The sequence below is a fragment of the Ciconia boyciana genome, chromosome 5 (genome assembly GCF_034638445.1).
Source record: "Ciconia boyciana chromosome 5, ASM3463844v1, whole genome shotgun sequence".
Taxonomy (NCBI): Eukaryota; Metazoa; Chordata; class Aves; order Ciconiiformes; family Ciconiidae; genus Ciconia; species Ciconia boyciana.
This window is the reverse complement of record NC_132938.1, coordinates 3,115,261-3,138,379: the sequence shown is the minus strand read 5'-3', so window position 1 is coordinate 3,138,379 and position 23,119 is coordinate 3,115,261. Positions and strand designations below refer to the sequence as shown.

General features: G+C 42.7%; 1 protein-coding gene across 1 annotated transcript in view; it reads right to left on the bottom strand.

The window, feature by feature from the left end:
* SLC4A11 (solute carrier family 4 member 11) overlaps positions 1 to 23,119 on the bottom strand; it is a 97,859-nt gene that overhangs the window by 6,883 nt on the left and 67,857 nt on the right. The window contains exons 11-20 of the mRNA XM_072861601.1: positions 19,808 to 19,933; positions 18,957 to 19,070; positions 17,892 to 18,024; positions 17,508 to 17,581; positions 12,602 to 12,851; positions 11,720 to 11,826; positions 10,380 to 10,548; positions 7,298 to 7,471; positions 2,368 to 2,563; positions 68 to 237 (exon numbers count right to left, since the gene is read on the bottom strand). Of these exons, the coding sequence (XP_072717702.1) occupies positions 68 to 237; positions 2,368 to 2,563; positions 7,298 to 7,471; positions 10,380 to 10,548; positions 11,720 to 11,826; positions 12,602 to 12,851; positions 17,508 to 17,581; positions 17,892 to 18,024; positions 18,957 to 19,070; positions 19,808 to 19,933 (1,513 nt within the window). The remainder of the gene's footprint in view (positions 1 to 67; positions 238 to 2,367; positions 2,564 to 7,297; positions 7,472 to 10,379; positions 10,549 to 11,719; positions 11,827 to 12,601; positions 12,852 to 17,507; positions 17,582 to 17,891; positions 18,025 to 18,956; positions 19,071 to 19,807; positions 19,934 to 23,119) is intronic.

The window sequence follows — 23,119 nt, the reverse complement described above, 5'->3', positions numbered from 1 at the left end:
ACTTCCTGCAATCCAAGCCTGAAGACAAAAGGCATGGGAGACAGGAAAAGGCAGCCAAGCTTCGCACCTGATTGGGATCATCCCTATCATGATGAGTGGGAAGATCATCTTCATGTAGGGCAACGGTGACATTCCAAAACCACAGAGGATGAGGAGCTGCAGGACCTGCAAGCCTGTGAAATAGTGGATCTTCCTCTGGGGCACTCTGCGGATGTAATGTGTCGGAGGATAAGCAGTCTGGGAAGAGAAGAATTACACGTTAGACCTGCAGCAACCTGGACTTGTGACTGCAGAATGTGGTACAGGCTTTTGAAGACAAGGGTTTTTTAAGGAAGTCATCAATTTACACACAGAGTGCATCAACATCAGAGTCCTTAACAGGTTCAACAGCTGAACACAGGATTTGTAGGGTTAAAGTAAGTGCCTTAAACCACAGCATTGGTAGCAACACACAGAAGATGACTGGGCACTAGAAACCTGGAGAAGAAAAGACACACCACACAGCTAAGATTGCCTTTGGGAGCATCTGGAGTGCAATAAAATATATTGATAAGTACAGTAATGAGATTCCCCTGAGGAGGATTATCAGGGCTTTGCAGCAACACATGAAGTGCCTGTGGGGGTGTGCAGGGGGGTGATGGTAAGCAGATGCACTCGGGTGTTGTTACTGTTGGATGGTTTCTCCACCTGAAACCCAGCTCCTCATTATTTTATAGCCTTCTGTTCTCTGCTGATCAGACTCCATGCTTGCCCTGGTGGTCCCAGTTCTTGGCTGAACCCCAGTAGGGGAAGACCAGGAGATGACACTGGGGAGGTGCGGGAAGAGGCTGTACTCAGACTGCAGTGATTTTCTCAACTCATAAGCTGTATTCATTTTTGAGAAATAAAGGAAAAGTGACATTAATAGGCTAAATATCACTCGTGGTTTCTTTTGACAGTTACTTGCTCATGTCTGAGCACAGGCTTTGACTCACTGTCTATACATCAATGAAGAGTATGAGCGACTGTCTGCTGGCACTGATACAGACTCAATGGATTTCAAATTGTGCCATGACTCATTAAAAGGTTTCCAGAAAAGGGAGATGTCCATATTTGAGAATACTTTTTAATTTTCCAAACCAAAGCTTGGAAAATTCCACACATAATTTGTAACATACATCAGTAACTATTCAATCCTTATACAAAAATTGACATGACAAGTGTAATCTTTACCCAGATTTCACAGTTTTAACCTCTGGAATGTAAAATTAGAAATCAAGATAGATTAGCAGAGATGCAGAGCCAAATGTTGGGCTTATTAAGCCCTTGACCCTTGTTACATAAGGGAAGGTGAGCTGGAGACTTGCTATTGCTCCCAGGTACCGCCCTATGCTGCAAGCTAACACCTTCTTCGCACTTGTAATAGAGGTGGCTTGAAAACAGATCTTCCAGATTTGCTTTCATCCCACATCAGAAGGGTTTCAATAATGCAAGTAATTTAATTTTGAGTTTCAAATCCTACCTCGTGGTATTTCACACAAGTCAAAATAGAAGTGCAAAATATAGCAAAAAAATTAGCTGTTCTGAAGCTTTGTTGAGGAAATCAAAGATCACCATTTACTGGCATTTTAATTTTTTTTGTTTTTAATTTTAAAATGCATGTACTCTGCAGCCGACAGACATCACAGTGGGTTTTTAAAACTTAGAAACACTCTACATTCAGTGAGCAACAGTGTGCAATTGTTTTTTTTAAAAAGGCACTGGTTTGAATGTATTTTTGTTTGCACTCTATACTGTTTAGGGGGTGTCTTCACTGGTAGCAGCTATCCTGCTCCATTCATGCACTCGTTTTTGCCTTCTGGAGATAGGGGCTCCAGAGCAATTCTTAGCAGCCTGAAAAGAGGACGACTGTATTGAGACATTGCTCTGAACAAGAAAGCTCAAATGCTTTCGAGGCAGGGAAATGCAGAAAGCAATTCACGCAGAATTTGGAAGACAGACAAGATGCAGTGCAATTCTACGAACAATTCAGCTACCACCTTTTTTTAACCCAAGAATAACCCTGCCACTTTTGTTATTTGACACTGCATTCTTCTCCCACTCATTTGTCCGCTTTAATGGACAAGACTTCTCTTGCTCATGTCTCAGTGGCAGCCAGGCTAAACAAGAGACCATCAAAAGTTTCACTCCCTCTTTGCAGAGAAAGGTGAAAGGGATATGCAAAACAGAGGTTGGAGCTGGAAATCAGCCTCCCGAGAACATGAGTTTTGAGGGTAAGACCATTCCCAACACCAGCAGCTTTCCATAGCTCCCAGCACGGTTTGGTGCTAAGGTTGTAAATACAATTTCCTTCTCTGTTCCACCAGGCTGGTGCCCCAGTCTGCGTACCTGTTCTTTAAGCAGGAGAGCCACCCTTTCAAAGAGCTGGTTCCCATCAATGGAGGTCAACGCGATGTAGAGGAAGAGGCCATAGAGGACTGGCTTTGGGATCCACTGGAGAGGGAAAGGAAGGAGCAGGAGCGAGAGGCCAACCAAGAAGTTTGCCACTAGACTTGTCAGCCTGGTCTCCTTCACGCTTACAATCCTGAAAGCAAGAAAACAGGGATTAGGGGACTAGGATAATATTCCAGTATCCATGTAAGCTTATCGCTGGGACTCACTGCTCTGCGTAGGTGCAGGACACGTGCCACTCGGGAAAGGGAAACTCATCTCCACTGCACTGAGATCAGCACTTCTGGCCCCGTGCTGACACTGAGAAGGCAGAGCTCTGCTGGATCCAGGCCAGGCACTTAATCCACAGCTCAAACAGAGCAACTGGAAAAATGCCAAATTCCCCTTCTGCAAAGCTCCACAGATCCTATCCTGAACTAAATTGCCCTCTAAACTAATTCTGTTTAGTGCATTGCAAAAAAAAAGTAAACCCAAAACAAACAAAAAAAACCCCAGGCAAGAATCCTCTTTCTGGGCAGTAATCCTTTCCTCGATTTACCCAGTGCATATGCAATTGGCTTTTATCCAAAAGAAAACTCATTGACTTCTACAGGAACTAATGAACCTCTTGTAAAAAAAAAAGTCTGCACTCTTGACTGCGAGTCAGCATTTTTGATGTATATGAGGATCTCCTTGTTTATGTGGAAGCGAAAGCTGAGAGCACTACACAGGGAGCTAGAAATTTAATTCTGCTGTGGATAATAGTTGTGCTGCAAATTGCCTATTACCATGCAAAACATGTAATTAATTAATGCAAATTTTCCAGAGCTGACAGACTACAGATTGATTTTTTTCTTAAAGCTGGGGGGAGAGAGACTGACAGGAAAGCATGCAGCAACTTCCAGAGCCTCCTTGGGGGGGGTGAGGGGAGGTTGCTTTGTTTTCTTTTCACTTCAACTAAACCTGTGAGCATCTCCTAGTTTGGAAAAAAACAAATTACCAGAAACAATAGGAGGAAAGAAACCCCTCATCTTTCAAGACTACTTATAAATAAAGAAAAGAAGGATTCTTAACATAACTTTTTTTTTTAGATAAATCCACCAATTCAGTGGATAAGCTAATGAGTAAATCCCCCTATTATCAAGACATTCTTGTCCATAGGCTGTTTTGGTGTCATCTAATGGCCTCACTCCCTGAATGCGAGACCTCATATTCCAAATTAACCCTGTACACAAAATACTCTGAAGATTAACACAAGAGCCAGCCATGAGATCCATCAAAACACATTTCCCTCTTTTACATATGCAGTGCTAGGACTTTGTGATCCCTTCTGTCCTAAAGATTGCTTCCCAGTGAACTGTTTCAATATTAAGTTTTTGAGTCTTGCTTATAAGTAAGGTCAGGTTGGACTTCAAATTTGTTTATACATTCAAGAGCATAATGAAGGTGTGGGGATGAAGGAGCCTTCCACACCTGTATTTAGAGAGAGGGAAAGGGTAACAGCCTAAGGCTTGCTCTCAGCATTTGGGTAACGTGGCAGAATTAACAGAAGTGGCTAAGGAACAACAGATATCACAAACAGTACATAAAGTCCTGAGGACAGCGCTTGAATTCCTTGGTGAGTAACAGCCCAGATCATGCATATTATCTAGGATTACCAAGACAGGATGCACAAAAGGGCCACAGGAGGTGTTAACCTCTAAGTAACCTCCCCCCTCCCTGGCTAGGTTTAAACAGCAGAAACCACAGCTTTCCTCCTTCCAAACAGATTTTGTTTAGATCCTCTTGCAAGTATCCTATGTCAAGAGGTCCCTGCCAATGCCTAGAGAAGCTAAGGGAGAGTAGAGCACTTCACTCTTATCTGCAGACTGCTCTTGCCAGCTCTGAAAGAACTGGGACATCACCTAGGTGGATATAGTTTGGCACCCTTTTCACTGCCTCCAGGTCTGGATCACCACAGAACGGAAGTCTTGGAGATGACAGAGCCAAGCAAGCTTAAAGTGCAACTGTGAGAGCTAATTCGGAGTAATTTGATAGTCCTATAAGGAGTGGTTAGACTACTTCAGAGCTACCAGAACCACTACGAGCCTCTCAAGTGGCCCAGTAAAGCAGGAGTGAAAAGATACACTAACTGATTTAGCCTCATCCAGGTACAGCAAGAGTTCCCCTGGCTTCATCATTAGGTAAGCTACAGAGGAAGGATTTCTGCTATTTCAGGCAAAGATCTAACCCGCTGCTGGGGATGCTCACGACCTGCAAGCGTCAGTCTGAGCACACGCAAGTCTGCTAGGTTCCTTGCAAGTGAAGTCATGCAAACCCAAGAGCTCACGATCAAAGTTAGGTATGAAGCCACCACAACATTTCAATCAGATGCAAGTCTGCAAGTACAAGAACAGCTCAGAGTAGCAGCCCTTTGGTAATGGATTTTTGAAGTTCATGAGATTTTCTGCCTGTCATCTCTTGGGGATGCAGCAGTCACAGCACTGAAGAGTCTTTGATCACATACAAGATGTACTGCAACTACTAGTGTCGGCTACTGCTAATGCCACTTATTAAAATAGTTTGGAATTTCTTATCAGAACACAGTTAAAATTGCTCACAATCAACAAAATTTAATATCTTTAAAGTTGAAGTTCCCAGCCTCAAATTGGTCTTTTGCCAGTTCTAGCACCTTGCTTATTTCCAGGGTAAGGACATCAAGAACAATCACATTACGTCAATAGAAGAAATCCAGTAATTTGCATGTTCAGAATCTGGTTTGGCCCTTGAGGAAACAGCTCCAGAAAGCCTGTGCTGCAGTGGAAATGAAATAATTAATGGAGATTAAAGAGCATAATGCAGGCTCATTTCCCCAGAATTCTTTAAACACGGCTAGCACGGGATTAGCCATTCCCAACCTCCTCCATATAAGTAATGAGAGCCTATTTGCAGATTGCCACATGAAACTCAAGTGGTTACTCTACAGAGGAGAAAAAAAATTTTGCTTTCATTGTGACAGATCTTTATTCTTGTTTATATCATCATCCTCACTGAGAGCTTTGATTTGAGTGCAGGAAAGGAGCCTGCCAAGGGAGCCAGCGCTGAAAGAACTCCTGATTTTCTAATTGAGCTTCAGCAAGTTTCTTTGTCTGCAGAGCTGGCTAAGAGGAAAAAAAAAAAAAAGATGACAACATTGCTCGGAGCCTCAATGCTTTGCAGAGAGCAAAAAGCTTCAGTCTCAAAGGGAGTTCAAATAACCAGGAAATCCTTGTTCCCTTCTTCACTCCCAACATCCAGTTCACAGCACTCATTTACATACCAATTTGCCTCCAGCAGAGAAAGAGCAGTGCCACAAGGGAACATGCTTAGTGAGATCAGGGCATCCCTCAAGTCCTTTTTAGGATGATCACTGGAACCATGTCTAGGTTAGCATGGCTGAAAAGGGCTCTCCCATGCTCTTTTAGGGCAGCTGGGTGAAGGACCAGAGGACAAGGGCAGAAGGTAGTCCTTAATTCAGGGAGGGAACCGGACTTTGTCAGGGAGAAGCCAGAGTGCAGAATAAAGACAGTGGGTGGCAAAACAGGAAAAACATCACCAGGTATTAAAACTGACAACAGAAGACACAGGAGGGAGGCTTGGCACATGGGTTTCAAAGTGTAAATTCTGCATCTTGCAAAGAAATGGAGAGCAGAGGTATCCCAAAGCAGATCATGGACACCAGGAGCAAGGGTGAAAGGATTAAAACCCTACAGAATTCAAATTACAAAGTTGCTTTTTTTGAAATAGGGTTTAGCATCTACTGAAGACAGATATAGTTGTGGAAACAACTAATACCAACACATACTAATGGGAATACGAGCCCAGGGGACTGATTTCCCAGGAAAGGTCATAAAAGTGTTGCAGGGAACGGCAGGACTCTGCAATTTCCAGATGTCGAAGGTGAAAACTGTCCATCACTGACCCAAAACACAGCTGTGCCAGGTTGGGCTGGGCCAGCTGGCACCACAAACAGTGTGAAGGTGAGATTGAAATTAGAAGACAGACCCACTCCATCCCCAAAGTAAATGACCACTTAGCCTCACTTTTGATAAGTGGCAACTCTGAAAACAGAAATCAAGACAGGATAATTAAAACCAATGGCACGTGAGTGGAAATCACCACTTCTGAGGTAAAAGCACTCAACTGTAACATACGGAGATCAAACAGACCAGATAATCTCTATTCTGGAGCAGGTTTCATGAGAAATTAGGTGTTTAATTTTTTTTGGTTTTTTTGAGTATGTCTCTTATCAGAGTGCATGGGACAACTCAGAACAGCAGAAAAGCTAGTCTTAAATAGAAAGCCATGACCCAGGCATGGCTTCACAGTTGCTTTTGCTTAAAAACAAAAGAATTCAATAAGCATCTCGCCTTCCCAACACATGGTGGAAGATGCTATGGGAGCTCTGAAATAATGCTGCATTTTTCCTACCCTTTGTAATAACCACCAGACAGGTTTCAGGCAATGAATCAGACTGGATTTTTCTGTGAAGACATATGGAAAGATCTGGCCAAAGCATCTCCTCAGCTTTCCACAAGGATAAACCTGAAAAAGGCCTTGGCTGACTCTTCCAGAGGACAGTTTGCACCGGAGTGGGTGGAATCCCTGCAGGCTGCCGCCAGCCACTGACAAGGAGCATAAATTTGTGCCTGTCCTAAAACAAGCACTTTGGTGAAGGGGGATGAAGTGGGGTCACAGGCCATGCTGGCTGAGGTGGCTTCATTTGGTGCATCTCACCTCCACCTTCATATCTTGCAGGTCTTCGAGACGATAGCTAACTCCCCAACCACATAACCCACTGTACCCAAAGGATTAGGAAACCACAAACGAAACCGAAGAGATCCAAGACAGCTCTGCATTTCCTACTTACGTCTCATAGATGTGTCCGTTTTCAACCCTCTCCTCCACGTAGGCCAGGGCGCGGACGTGCATTGGGGAGTGAGGGAAGGCAGCATGAATCCACGGAAGGCCGAAGACCGACAGCCCTGTGTTAATCAGTGCAACGAGAAGGAGGTCCCAGTGATAGGCCGTTCCCTTCACCAACCTGAAACGAGGTTTTTGTTGACAGCAGTTACACCCAGCGCAAACTGTAACAGGTTGCTCATGCTGAACCTGAGCTCAAATGCTGAACACCGAACTGCACTTCCACACGCAGAGCGATTTCACGCTCCTCCTGCTTTACAGCCTGCACTACATGAACGTGAAAGGTAATGCAACTTGATAGTTTGCTCCCAAAGCAGTCATCTCCTGGAAAGAACAATGCTGAGCAGAAAGGCGACCCACTAAAATAACAGCCCATGAAAATGTCATTAGTGTTTTGCCACTACATTTATTGCAGAGTCCGCTCAAAACGTACACGTATATCTGCTAGCAAAGTCCACGTGTACTCTGCTAGCAGAGTACATGTGAGGAGTGGTTAGAAACCCAGGGCCATACTGACACTGATGTTTCCCACCGGTCTTGTTTTTAACCCTGATCTCCCACCTTCCTCACAGGCAGAACGTGTGCTCAGGATGCTGCAGTAATCCTCTAATTATGTAATTGCTACTGCACGAGAACAAAATGGGACATGAATTCATTAAGCTTCAGCTCCTCCTTAGTAGCCAGCCAAGGAGATATGCTCCTAACATTGGTGAATGCAGGGTAGCCTCCCCATTTTGCTTGTGAGGGGAAGGGGAAACCGGCAGCCTTCACCAAGGAAGCTGACAACTTCACATTCCCACTGCTAACACTGAACTCACATCTAGTTTAACCTTGCCATTTTTTGCAAGGTCTGCTGCTTTCCTGAATATACCCATCTGGTACCAACTGCTTAGATGCCACGAGTACAGTTTAGAAAAAGGCTGGGGAAGGATTCAGCTCTCAGACTTTGATACCTAACTTGAAGGGCTATACCTGTGTCTGGTATTGCTCTGGGCATCAGAGCAAACAGCAGTTGTCACCCTGACACAAACACAAGGGATCAGCTGAACTGCTCTCCAGGCACCATCAACTGGTAAGGGAGTGCCACTTAGGTGTCTTAATGCCACCCAAGCAAGCGCCGCTCAATACCTAAGCAGAAACTTGGAGACATCTGAGATGCTCTAGGACATGAGGTGCACGGAGCTAGTAGACATGACCCAGCACATGAAGATTGATGCCTAATATCTATCTCAAAGAGGAGCAGATGCCATTGTTCGGGCAGCAGAAATCTTGGGTAGGGTTCAGTTTTGGAACAAAAAGACTTGTCTCAATGGAAGCGCTCACCTCCGTTGACTAAGGAGGCTATGGGGTGACTAGGTCAGGTAGATGCCTACGTTACAACGCCTCTGAAGCTGGAAGGTGCTGGCAGGAAGGGTGGGCTTGTAAACACACTTCCTGTGTTGGCTCACACTTTGAAAGCACAGTGCCTGCTCATGTGCTGCTTTCTCAGAGCAAAAGGCATCTCCAGCATCCCCAGGGTTATTGTTTGATCATCCTGTTTGCCCTTTTCAGAGGGCTTTCTATGTACAAAGGCCACACATCCAACAGCAGCATCATTTTAGTCCCCTTGGGACTCTGGTCTCAGCAGTCTTGCAGCACTGTGTGCGGTGTACACCTGCTTTGACCAATGGATAGGCTCCACTGAGCTTGTCTAGCTCAACACGCATACAGAGATCTAGATGCCTTATCCTAGGTTATCTTCACACTGCCCAACCAGCCCAGTATTCCTTGGACTGTCCCATAAGCTTGCTGTGATTTTTCTTTACCAAAGCACATCAGTGTACTTTCATGCAAGCATCATCTTTTTCCCTGTTTTTTCTACACAAGGAAATCACTACATTTGGTAAGACACCAGACAGCACATTCTCCATTTGGCTGGTATAGACAACAGTATTTTTATTCTGTGATGGTACCACAAACAGAAGGTGTCAAGTCCTAGTATTTCTGTCTCTGAAAACCCATGTCCTGAATACCTGATCAGGGATCATGTCCTGATCAGCATAAGTTCAGCTCTGTAACGAGGCATTATGAAGAACTTCGAAGAATATTTTACATTCCTTAAAGACACCCTAGTGGAAAACACTACAAGTTTAGAAGAACTCATATTAGGAAAGAGATGACCCACTTACATTACAGATTTATGCAACACTTTACTTAAAGGGATATAATAAAGATAAGAGGACAAATCAAGTGGTCAAAGAAAACCAAATTAGTATAACTAAATTTGAGCTTGTCTTCTCTCCCCTAATTCAGTGTCACTCCAGCTGCAACATGGAGAATGCTAATGTATGTTATGCAAGGAGAGAACCCTCCCAACGCATTACATTAGCAAAAAATCCTCTGAGACATGGTGGTTTCCCTGGAAAAAAGGGTCATATACATTCATTCTTGATATATCCGATTGCAGTTGGCACAAAACCAGAGGGAATATTTTAATAGTGCAACATCTCAACTCAAGTTTGCACATAATTCAGACTTATCAGACATTAGATATACTGTTTTACTTCACTTCCACCTTTTCAGTTGGAGACTAACAGCTCCAAACACTTTTTTTCTGATGCTCAACTGCAGCATATCATGCTAGGACATTTGTGCAGGTCATTGACTTTCCATTTTCAAAAAATTCTCTACACTGCAAGAGCAGCGCAAGCGTCCATACAGGTCAGACACTCTCCAAATATCTGGGGGTACATCCACAGGCCTCAAACCATAGAAAATATCTACGTAACATTCACACATGGGCAAAGAAGAAACAGGCTGAGGTGATGAGCTCATTGATGCTTTGCATTTTTGACTCACTGTCACAACATTGGGGTTTGGGGATGGTGAGGAGTTAAGCAGTAGAGTTACTTTAATCTGCGACAACAGAAGTTCTGAAGAACATGTCCTGAATGCCTTTTCTGATATTCAGACAAGATTCGGACAAGCAGTGCTGGGAAGAGACTCGAGGACGTCCCTCCAGAGAGGAAGAGGAGTGCCAAAAGCATTACCTGTTCTCCGGCGCGTTTGTGAGTGACGCCACGATGTTCTGCTCTATGAAGAAGAGCATTGACAGGAGGAACCCCAGCCCCATGGCGCTCATCACTGATCCGATGGAGAGGGACTGGACCGGGGCCAGCACGAACAAGCTCTCAGATGGGTTGTAGTTAAATTTGGACACTGGAAAGAGGGAGGGGAATGAAGTTAGGAGGCACTTTCTTGTCCAGCCATCCACATGGACTCAAGTAATGTTTTACCCACACCACGAACTACTGGGAACCAACACAGCAAACCAGGCATGATGCTCTGGCACGTGGGAGCCAGAAGGCCATACAAGACAGGCTCATCTGGCTGTTTTAGTTTTTTTCCTCCATCCTCCTAGAACTTGGCTGCCATCCTGATTTGACAGATTACTGCTAGTTCTAGTGAGGCATTACATATATTTGAGCAAAACAAAAGAGGGAAACTTGTTTTCCACAGATGCGAGGCATTTTTAGATTAGAAAACCTTATTTCTAACTAGCAGTATACTCCTCCTGCTCAGTTAATCAACTGACAGAGGCAGTTTAAAGCTTCCTCATATCCAACAAGCTGTGCAAGGCATTTTAGTATAAAATGCCCCTACTTTCCTGCCATTGGAAGAAATCCATGACTAAGGATAAATCACACATGGCCACGTATCATTTTACAATCCAACTGGATGGAATGGCCATCACAGAAAAAAGCCATTTCTTATTTGTTTCCATACATTTCCTCACATCACCCACTCACGTCACCACAGGACAATGCAATTCCTGTCCCCATTATCGCTTCCTGATATGGAAAAGCTGATCTATTTGGCCAATGAATGGTGTCTCATTTTTAGATTTCCTTGTGTAGCTTAGAACTGCCCAGATGCTCTGCAGCGTTTCACCTAAATTAGGAAAACGTAAACTGGAGACAAAGAGGACAGACTGGGATCATCAACTCTACGTCTGTATGACTGGCAACAACCCTTCCTGCCTGCTAATTACTCTGCCCTTTGTTCTTTGCCAGAAATTGTTGATCCTCTTTATTGTAAGAGATACATACTTTAAGTTACATTGAAATGAAAAGACACACTGGAATAATATATCTAGAGAAAACACTTCACTCAGCCTTGTTTGATTGGGGTTTTGAATGAATTAAATATAATCTTGACAAAATCTGAGCTCTTGGGGTAGTGGGAGGTACACACAGTATTTGTGAAATTATACGGAAGAACTTTGGGGTTTTTTTTTTTTTTCCAGCAAAAACCTTCTAGGATTTAATTTCTCTTTCATACATCCTAAATAGCTTCCCCCAGTATTCCGGAGAATAAAAATATAACTTACTTTCGATTTCCTTGAAGATATAGGAACCCACAACAGAGAAAGTCAGAACTGAAATTGGTAAGGCACAGTCGGACAGAATTTCACGTACTCTCGCATGCAAATATGGGCTGCAATTTAAAGACAAAAAATTTCCATCAACACCACACTAGGGACAATCCCTCAATCCAGATAGCATTAATGCTTTAACAAGCGAAAATTCAGTCCAATGTTGCAATTCTAAAGAGATACTTGGAAGGAAGAATTAGTCTTTAATTCAGCCCTAAATCCTCTGGAATCTATAGCCTTTGAAGGTTGATGAATGCATAAGCAAAACCCATAAAGAAACAAGAAACTAAGATGCAAGCTAGAAAAAAGTCCTCCAAGCACCAATTTGTGTCTTATTTCCACTTTAGTTTAATTGCTTACTCAAGCATTTCAAATGAAGAGTTTTAAGGGCAATAGGAGTAAAACCCAAATTAGAGCTGGGTATTTGACTCCCAAGAGCACACTGAAGGTACTTGGGAAAGTACCTTCAGTACTTGGTACTGGTACCAGCACAATCAGGGATTTTTGACCCCCAGAATGGTTCAATGCCTATTTGGGGGGGAGTTACAGGAGTTCCAACATGAAATACATGATTCACCCAAAGCTTTCTAAAAAATCACTTGCAACGCCAAGCCAAATACGGAAGGGCATCGTCCAGCGACCGAACATTTTGTTCTGCTGCTAACATTTTCCAGGTGGCCAGCCAAGTTCACCTCTGGCTTTGGCTTCCACCACCACTAATGGAAGAGTTCCACCTGATTTTTTTGGGTTACAAAATTAAGATCTAAACCATTAGCGATTCCTCACAGGTAATATGAAATAATCAGTAGTCTGAGCTCTAAGACTGAAGTAACTCACCTTTTCTTAAACTGATAGAGCGTATGACCAAGCCAAAGGGTACCCAACATCAACATGAGACTAAGGACGGCAGTTTCACGTCCATAATGCACATCATGCATGCCTGTTTGATTCTCTAGGGACATGGATCTGCTCACTGATGAATTCATCAAGAAGGTGGTATTGATGCCGAGGCTTGGAATAGCATCAGTTCGTGCTTTTTCCAAGTAACTGTCTCCTGTGCGCCCATGGTAGTAATATTTCTTAAAAACTGTACAAACAACCAACAGGCAAGCATTAGGATAGGTTTGTGACAATCAAAGCAAGTAAAATGAAGTGGTTTGTTCTTGCTTGATCATGCAATATTAACGTTATGCTTCACCAGGTTTATAGCTCTACCCCGCAAACCAGTGAAAAGAAATCAGGAGAGCTGCTTCTCTTAAAGACAGTGCTTTACAAATTTTTTTTTCACTTATTTTAACAGGTAAAAGTCAAATTGATCTAAAGCAACACATTTGAACTGTAAGGACTTCCCGTGCTAATTTAGTGATTTTGTTCCTAGCACTGGAATCACTGCTCTTAAATATATATATATATTTAGTCACAATATTTTTATATATATACACAATTATGTGTAAAGACACCTACTTTCAGCAGCTTAGTAAACAAATTCCATCAGGATCTCTGAAAAAATTAAGAGCAAGCAGGCTGCACAGATCCTTAAGTGGACTACTAAACATACAGTAATTACTTTTCCTCCAAGGCTGGTCCAGATTTTAAAGATAAGTGTTGATGATATGCAAAACCTGGCAGAACATTTAAGTTTACACTGCAAATTGAAATAGAGTTACAGAGCACCTGAAGTAAACCTGTACAAGTGAAACACTCAGTAATGCCTCTGAAACTGTCCATAAATGTATTAGGTTAACTCAGAGGCATTTATATAAGTAATTAACAGTTGTAAATACACTCTTGCTCTTGAGCATTTAGACAGCCAAGTTCCCATTTCTATGGCATTGGCTGGCTTCAAGCATATAAACATGGCATTGGAATGATTTCACCTCTTTTGGGAACAAGACCCTGAAGTGCCACAAGGAGCAAGTAAAACCAGAAGATGGGAGTTGGGCTTTGTAGCCGTGATACTCCCAGGTTATGTGACCGGATGGCAGCAGGCAGCACCCACTCACCCTCAAACCACTGGGAAGATACCGGAGGATGGAAACCACCATGTCAGAGCTTTGCAGTCCCTCTACCTTTCTTTGCTTTAGTCAAAATATTCCTTCAAGGTTTGCATAAGGAAACTCAAAAGTTTAGGGCGAGACCACCCTCTTTAGGCAAAAATATAACAATCTGAAGCTTAGGCTATAATGCTCCTCACAACATTATTTCCCCCCACCCCCAAATAATAATCAAGTTTCTGAAAACCCCAAGCACCTCAGTTTTTCCATCTGCAGCAGCTACAGGGAAAACAGGCAAAACAAACTGTAATTCTAAATATTTGAAAACAAGCAAAGCAAACATTAAACATTCTTGCAAAGCACAACTGGTATTTGCAACCACCTTGAATTTGGCTGAAGCACAGTTTGTGTTATTGCTGGTTTGGAGCTCACCCCAGTGTAAAATGCCCCATGTTTAGCCATGGTGCCATTTTAACAGCAGTAATAATCTTTCCTGTACCACTTTTTTTTTTTTTTTAAAGGAGTTCGGGCATTCAACAAGCAGATGGGATCAATAGGGCAAGTAGGTCACAGGAGAAAAGACCGGTTACTTCACATTCAATACTTCTGTATATAAATTTAAAGATTGTAGAAGGTTTACAGGTCAAGATTTAACCTTTCAGCTTGCTCTCAGCAGCAGCCAGAAATGAGGAGATCATTGCACTTCTAAAGCACAAGAATGCTCCTTACTAGGGGAAGCTATCTCATTACAACCTCCATTAGCACTGCTTATTTCTGCAGCGCATGATATCATTTCCTCCCTCCATCCTCACAGCTGTGTCCAGCCCAGGCAGGACACCCATGCCTGCTTTGCAAACAGGTAAACTGAGGCACAGAGCACTGCCTTGACCCGCATGCCAGCAAAGAACAGGTTGTTGGAGGATTTGCAGTTTCCAGCTCTGAACATTAAAGGACACTTTTGTCAACAAAAGTGATTATAGCAGTATTTCCTGGGGATTAGCAGCTGGCCAGGGCTAAAAGCCTGTTCACCATCTCAGCTGACCCTAAGCGTTACCGGAGTCCTAGACACACGCGCAATTACTGAGCATATGATAAACCAACAGCACATACAACTCAGCAACTATGCAGAATGTATTTGCATGCCTCCATATTTAGATTTGGACTCGAATGAATAAGAAACAAGTTAGTTTTTTTGGGGCTCTTGTGGATTTTCTCAATTTCCCACACCTGGCTATATTGCAATAATATATTTAGGACTGAGCACATCTTTGGCATGCTGCATTAAGCCTGACTACATCTCTGTACACTACCCGTCAGGCTGCAATTCAATTTGCAGCCACCTCAAAACCAGGTCGGATTGCTCCACTCAATCCTGGATATAGGGGAAGAAACTTTGACTTTACTCTTGTTCTCATTGCTTTAACTAAAATACAAATACATGCCAAGACAGCTAGTGGAGGCCTTTGTCCCACACCACAGACTTGCTATAAAGTATTTGATTCCTGCAGATTTATAGTTTGTGTTTATAACAGAGCTAAGTGAATCTTGTCGCCCACATTCAGAGACAGCAGCAAAGCAGATGGTACCCTCACTGAAACAGAGCCATTCTCAAGCCTACTGCGTGCTCAAGTTCCCTCCAACAATATTAACTCGCTTTGTTTGCTTCAGCCGGTTCACCGCCGTTTCCTGCAGAGTGCAGATGTCAAGTTCAAACAAACACAGCTTCGGTGGCTGGGCCACAACGGCAAAAACAAAGTGTCACCGGGATAGCGTGAATGCACATGGCTTGATTCCTATGTACAGTATTGCATCCCTCCCCCCTTTTTTCCTGCACATCTATGGGTACCTTACAAAAAAAATCAAGGCTATGAACAGACTGAGGAAAACATATCTGAGCAAGAGCAGCATGTCCCCTGGCACTCAGGGAGCGTAAAGTCACTGTCAGCTGCCTAGCCATTACCAGGACACATTTAACAGCATGGAGAAGGTACCAGCTTTCTCTTCCTGCTTAACTGCTCAACCGAAGTTTTGAGTGGGAGAGGAAAATGGCAGAAGCGACCATCACCTCCTGCTACAAAACAGGAGTGGAAGAAGAAAGATGAGCATGCGGCCGTGAGTTGCATGGGCATCATGTGTTTAAATATGAGCACTGAGAGGGTTAAGGATAAAGTCTGTGCCTGGCAGCACTGGTGCCTTTCTTCATCTGGAACAATGGCTGGACCTGGGGTCCCATCTGTTGATGCACTGAACACTCCCACACGCAGCTCAAGCCAACATGAGCTGGCAAATGAGTGCAGTGTTGGTTTGATTTTATTACCATTGTCCCTATAAACTCAGCCCTTCCCAAGTACAAGGGAGAATTACACTAATTGACTGATTACACTCATTAACTTCCAGGATCCTCTCCTGTCCCCACTACAATACTCTGAGTTATTACTCACGTATTCCTGAAAGTCTGGCAGCTGAAATCAATGGATGCTTTCTGTACCTTTAACCTGCACCCCATTCCCCTGCTATGGCAAATCAGCTCTCTACTACAGAAGCACTGTGGACATTTGCATTTGCTAATTTTTACAGAGCAGTTGAATATTCTGTTGAGGAACACCTTAGTGCCACAGGGAGACTGTCTCATGCCTCCAGAACAGGGCACTAACAGCACACATTAAGCAAAGCTCACAACTACATCGTGAGCAAGGAGAAAGCAAAGTATCCCAGAACACCTTCTCCTTTACCAAGCTTTGTCTAAGCAGGGTATTTGAAAGATGCACGTGTTCTGCAGAGGAAAAAAACCTCTCTGATCACACAATCAAAGCATACGCCCAAGGAGCCACATTAAGGATTCCCAATGAAGCGAGGAAGTATCTCATTTCAAATTGCTTTGCAGTGTCAAACCTGCTCTTTGAAGGTGTTCTCCTTGCATACAAGATACCATAATGAGCCAAGTCTGAACATCTTGAAAACAAGGGATGTGCTCAGTGTGCTTAGGTATGTCCTGAAGGATTTCAAAGGATAGCCCAAACTTGGGGCTGTTGGACAACAGGTCATAAAAAACAAGGAATGCAGACTTGGCCAGCTCCTCACTGGGATGAACAGAAAGGTTGCCATTTACATGGCATTTCTGCTAACTTCTTTCACCTTCACAAATACCTCCTGCCAATGCTGATCAGGAGGAAGAGAGATGCCAGAGAAATTTGTTAAACTCCAAGGCTGCTCACAGATACTCACCTAGAACTTAACCCAGAAATGGGGACCAAGTGGCTGGAAAGGGCAGAATAGCTTAGGAGCATGCTGGAAGGCGCTGCAGTCCTTATGTTGCCATTAAAGAAGGGTCTCAGAGCTCACGTAACAATGGGCAACCTCAACCCATCTTTCAATTCCCCTCCATGTAGTTTTAATAACGTGGCAAGGAAAGAGATCTAGATGCACTGCATTTAAACTGGACTTTTTTTTTGCCAGGACCAGAGAGACTGGTATCAGGGTAAGACTTTCACAGCAGCATTAATACGGTTTTTCCATTTATTAAGACACTAATTCTATCTCAGCTAAGTGAAATTAGAGCAGATAAATTCTGCATATCCAGGTAAACTGCTGACAGGCCTGCTTCAATCTCACACACTCATTTTTTTTCCTGAATACCCTGGATGAACATGGAACAAGCAAACATCATGCATATTTGCAGCCTTGTATTTCCCTTTGACAAGGAAGCAAAGTAGAGGTCTGCACTGAAAAAACATTATTGCAAGACTTACCTTTAATAATGCCTTTGAAGGCATCAAGCACAAACGTGATGGATATAAAAAGTGCAATTATTTCTTCTGTTGACCTGTGGAAAAATCCCAGGAATTAATATAGCCATTAGCAAAGTCTGCATTCAACTCTATTCAAAGGAAAATCAGCGTATTCATGCATTTACATGAAAATATACCAATTTTAGTTAGACTCCAACTCAAGAAACAAAACCTAGTGAATCTTTAAAAGCTTCTTTCAAGCTAGAACAATAAGCTGAAATGATACTAGCCTCATCTCACAAAATACATTTGGCAGCAAGTTTGTAATTAAGGAGCTTGTGGAATGTATAATTTTTCCATTTGCTGAATAATCTGATCAAAATACGACTTCTTGAAAATAGCTACCTTTTAAAGAGCTTCATCAAAAGACTGAAATTAAAGAGGGAGTACATCACAAGGAAAAAGCTATTCCACAGTCCAATCCAGGCGTAGAAAGCACTGAAATCCAAGTTGTAGTCATCACAGATTCCTCGTATGACTGTAAAAATGAAGCATTCACATGTCAGATTAAACTTTTGTTATTACCACCCTGTGATTCCCATCTGCTTGATGGCAAAAAGAACCAATTTCAAGACTTCGCCCAAACACACTTACAGCAGATACCATTAAAGCCCTGTTCCTACGCTCCCAGATGAACACTGGATCAACCCAAACTGTTCTCCCCTTTCCCACCCCCTTCTTCCACTAGAAATGGGGAGAAGCACCTGGAAAAATATTCTCCCACACTGGTCAAAGCACCTTTCCTAGGGAGCAAGGCCACAAAAATCAGCCCTTGGAATTTGCTCTCACTGACTTTTTGGGATGCTGTTGAGCAAGGGATCTCACACATACTTTTGCACCATGTTTACTCAGTCACTGCATTGCGGACAAAACCTCATGTCTTAAACCTTTCAAGCTAGTCACAGCCCATCTGATTGTTCCTATAGACAGTGAGTTTGCTCCTTTACACCTCTGGCTCAGTAATATCAGCTTGCAGCCATAACTGGAAAGCTATTGATCACACCTGAAAAGACTAATTAAAAAAACCAAAACAAATAAAACACCACACAAAAACACAAACCACCACCACCAAACTTTGTCTCAGGCTCTTATCCTCAAGCTGGTTAAGTGCAGCCACATGAGAAAACCATCAGATGAAAAAGATTTCTTCCTTGAAGCAGAAGAAATGTTTAAGTGTTTATTCTCACAAAATGTTTTTTCTATGCAAAATGATTGCTTTAGAAACCAACTTTAACTAAACCTGAATCAAGTTCCTCCCCTCTCCCTCAGCACCAGAAGCCCCCCTTTAGTATTGATTTATTAAACGAATGCAACTAAAGCTCTAACAGGATCACAAGGTTCTCGTACAAAGTCACATTCCACCAATCACAATCGCATCAGTCCCCTGATGTACAAGTTTAATAGACTTACCATTAATGTAGAGTGCTAAAGGAGCCGTAGTTAGGAGTACAACTAGAGGTTGCCCCGAAAAGAGGGCGTAAAGCAGCCCTCCAATACACTGGCCGACGATTGTCTTCTGCACATCTACAAGTAATTAGGAAGGATGGAAACAAACAGGGTTTTTAACCAACACCTCCCTGACCAAGGAGCATTCACAGGGCATAGAAGCCAACCACTAATAAGTACGAGCGATGTTTAGAGGGTATAGAGGTGACACATTGTGAAAGCAAGAAGCAACCCTTTACCAGCAAACTTGTACCAATAATTTAGGATGCCATCAGGTCTCCAGATGTTGAACTACAAAAGTTGGCTGGGGTTTCTTGTTTGGTTTGGGTTTGTTTTTTTATTATTTTTTATTTTATTTTAAATAGCTATAAAAACATAATCAGTGTTTGTGAAGGCCTCCAGGACAAGATTTCAACTAAGACTCCTACGAACTGTAACAGCAGTAAGAACTACTTCAGGGCCACAACTTGGATAGAGCAAAGCATCGTACACCAGTGGTTTGGATACTGGCAATCAAATTCAGATCAAAAGCACAAGAGCTTGTTCTAGGAAAAACGTGCAGATAACTACATAGTTATAAAGTGAGCATCATTTAAAAATACTGTAGCATATATCTGTATCAGTCAAGTCAGATGGTACAAAGTAGTGTTCAACTTTTCTAGTCTTCTGAGGAAAAACGTCATGAATGTAACAGGAAAAACCTTCAGTGGTGGGGTTTTCTAGCAAATAAAAACTATCAAAACTTTCTGTGACCAGAGCTACCCAGCTTGAATACATGAGATCCTATAACAGATGCACAAACCTGATAAACTTACCAATAGCTCCTCGGGTATTTTCATCATTGAGTGACCCAAACGCAATGGATGGAAGGAGGCAGGCAAAATACAGAAAGATCATAGTCGTGATGTATTTTCCTATAGCTTTGTTGTTTCCAATAACACCTAGTGTAAACCATAACAAAAGTCATGTTATTACTGCCCACTTACAAAGCACTGAAACCCGACTTGCATCAGACACATGTACCATCAGTTCTTTTAATGCTGAAAGGCAGAAGGGGAAATTCAGTCCACACTTTAGTCTTAAACGTATAGGTAGGTCTTTAACATTTGCTTTTGTACAATCGTACTCTTTTGTTCATCTGGGATCAGAAGTAGAAGCACCAACATGCCACCAGACTGCTTCAACAGATATTTCTGGCCTCGTCAAAACAGGAAATACTGGAAGCCTTTTGTTCAGTTTTGCCAGCCCCAAAAGCTTGGAAGAGGATCAAAGCAGAAGCTATAAGTTTTGGGTTTATACCCCCCCACCAGCCTTTTTAATACAAACTTTATAGGTATTCTGGGCTATGCCCCTAATGAGCTTCACAACGATCACGCATCTTCGCAACTCATGATGCTTTGGGCAGGAAAACATGAAGCACTTCATTTTTTCCCTAGGCAGAAATCTGAGGTTATAGGCTTGAATCAATAATATGCTATGCTGAGCCAATTAGCGCTAGCAGACTTACAAAAACAAATAGCACAAGAGGTCAGGAATGCGTACATTAAGAGTTTTGCTTTAAAAAAAGCCCTCATGAAAGAATGGCTTCTTTCTTTTCCATCTGCTCACCCCCTCTCATCCCCATTGGAAAAAACACACCAGGCCAAAACAAAAGCAGCCAGAAAGAGAATTAAAGTGTCATAATATGAATTTAAGGGCCTCTGAAGTAGCTTCCCTTTCCTGTTTTCAGGCTGATGTTCATCCCCAGTGAGCTCACATCACACAAGAGAAAGGATGAGAGATGACAACAGCCGATTCTGCTTGAGGAGAACCTAAGCTTTTCCACAGAACAGACTCTTCAGAGGGGATACACCAGAAAGGGCCTTTTCAAAGAAAACCTTGAAACAGCCTTCAACCTGCCTGTGCCACCATCCTTGACCACGCTCCTGCTGCGAGACACTTGGACAAGCTTGGAGTTGTCCAGTTCCCCTTTCTGGAAGCCTCCTGAGCAGCGAGCTCCCACACAGGCATCTACCCCAAGCTCCCAAATGCCCACCTAAGCCTTTGCTAGCATTAGTCCCTTGACAAGGGAGCTACAAGCCAATGAGTTCAATCAGAGAAGGGAAGGCTTTGCATTGAAGGCTGCTGGTGCAACACTTGAGAAAATCTGGACATTGCCACAACAGATTAACTGTATCACTGGAATGAAAAGCAATCACTCAATGACTTTGGGATCTTCTCTAACATCCATTTTCTGCACCATTTGCAGTGCAGAGATAAGGACAGGAGGAGGATGCAAAAAACACAAAAATCAAAGATAGTGCGTGATGAGCAGGCAGCCGCATGAATGAAGGACACCTTGTGATGGTTCCTGTCCGCAGACATGAGAGGAACAGACATAAGTAGGACTTCTGATGCTCAGCATCCTTGAAAAAAAAAAAAAAGAGCAGGGGCTGAAACTTGACAGTAGACATCTCAAGCATGCAAACATGAGCCTGACCTTCCAGGAGTCATTGGACCAGCTGTTTTGAGGCAGATTCCTTTCAATTTATTGTGAAGATTCAGAAACCACAGACCACATTCCTGACCACTCTTGGCAACCAAAAGGCTTGAAATTTACTGCTTGCAGATGAAGCTTTCTCATGTGATCTCAAGTCCAACAGCTGCAGGCTCCTACCTCACACTCCCAAGTGCCCAAGATCTTCACAGAAAAGGAAAGACTTGGCAGGGCAAACGGTGGACCGAGTGGTAGTCTTATAAGTAGAGATACTAGGGTCCTTGTTCAGAGGACTCCGCGCCACTCCAGAATACCGCTTTTTGGAAAAAGGAGTCTTTCCAACATGAAAGGTCACAGGCAACAATGCTTGAAAGCTTTGAAATAATTCATAGAGAGACAGGGAACCAGGAACAGAAAAGGAACTAATATTAAGAAAAAGCTCATTTGCTGAGCACAGAAAGCTACATAAGTGATGAGGTGCTTTCTAAAAAACTTTCAGGTAGATAAACTGTAGTATGAGAGGGCAGAAGGAAGAAGCCTTGAAGAGCACCACAAAGGCTCATGCATGGCTTTTAGTTTCAAGCTTCAAATCCTTGCAAAGCAAGGAGCAGGAGTCCTTGCAGATCATGGAGGTCCTTATGCCACATCATGGCTAGGTCCAAGAGTTCCAGTACAAAGCAATACTTTCTTTAGTCCATAATCAGCCAGATGAAATCCAAGGAGCAAAGAATCCCTACTGGTGGGCAGCAAAATTCACTTCATAATGGAGACAACAACTACATCAGTTTAAACATACCCTTTCACAAACATGATTAATCACTCTTTAATTGCAGTTAAAATCATGAGCAAATACTGCCTCCTTGTACAGATTCACCCGAGACAAGCACTAAAACCCAGTGTTAACCACAATTTACCTTTTGCCTTTTTAAAGTCAACATCTGGCTAAACATTTTCAGGGTCTATTTGCAACCCAGGGACTGACATTACTTCATTTAAAAGAAGGTGGGCTGCATTATGATGGCATTTCATCTGCAGCAGGCTCATAAAGCCATTGAAAAATGTGTCACTCCAACTGCACAATGTAAATTTGTAGCAGAAAATTAACTCAGTCCAGCTGTGAAATTTGAGTAGCTGACTATTACAGAAGCAATCCCTTGAAATTAAGGTACATCTACACATTGAAATGGGAAGCAATTATGTTCATCAACATGACAGTTCTATTTTACTTGCTTGAATTTCTGAAATGTCGTAGTTTCTAAAGACAAGGTTAGAGTTTCAGAGAAAAGTGCGGCATTGCTGGCCTCACTTTGCTTGGTATTCTGCATCAATAAGTTAATGACCAAGAGATGCAGAGACTGGGACTAGGACTCCTTAAGTCTACTAATTGTACATTTACTGAATCAAAATCGAGACAGATGGACATTCTATGAAATGTCTGACTATTAATGTTCCTTCCCAATTCTCTGAAATATCCAACACAAAACAAGTTTAATTATACTGATCTGCAGCACAGCAGCAAGGATGTGTCTATTAAAGCAGATTTAAAAAAAATAAAATCACTTTTCAATGGTAAAAGCACACAGCAAGGATATCTGTTCATAGGTTTTGAGCCATAAAAACTCAAAGCATTACAAACTTCTGCCAATGCCCT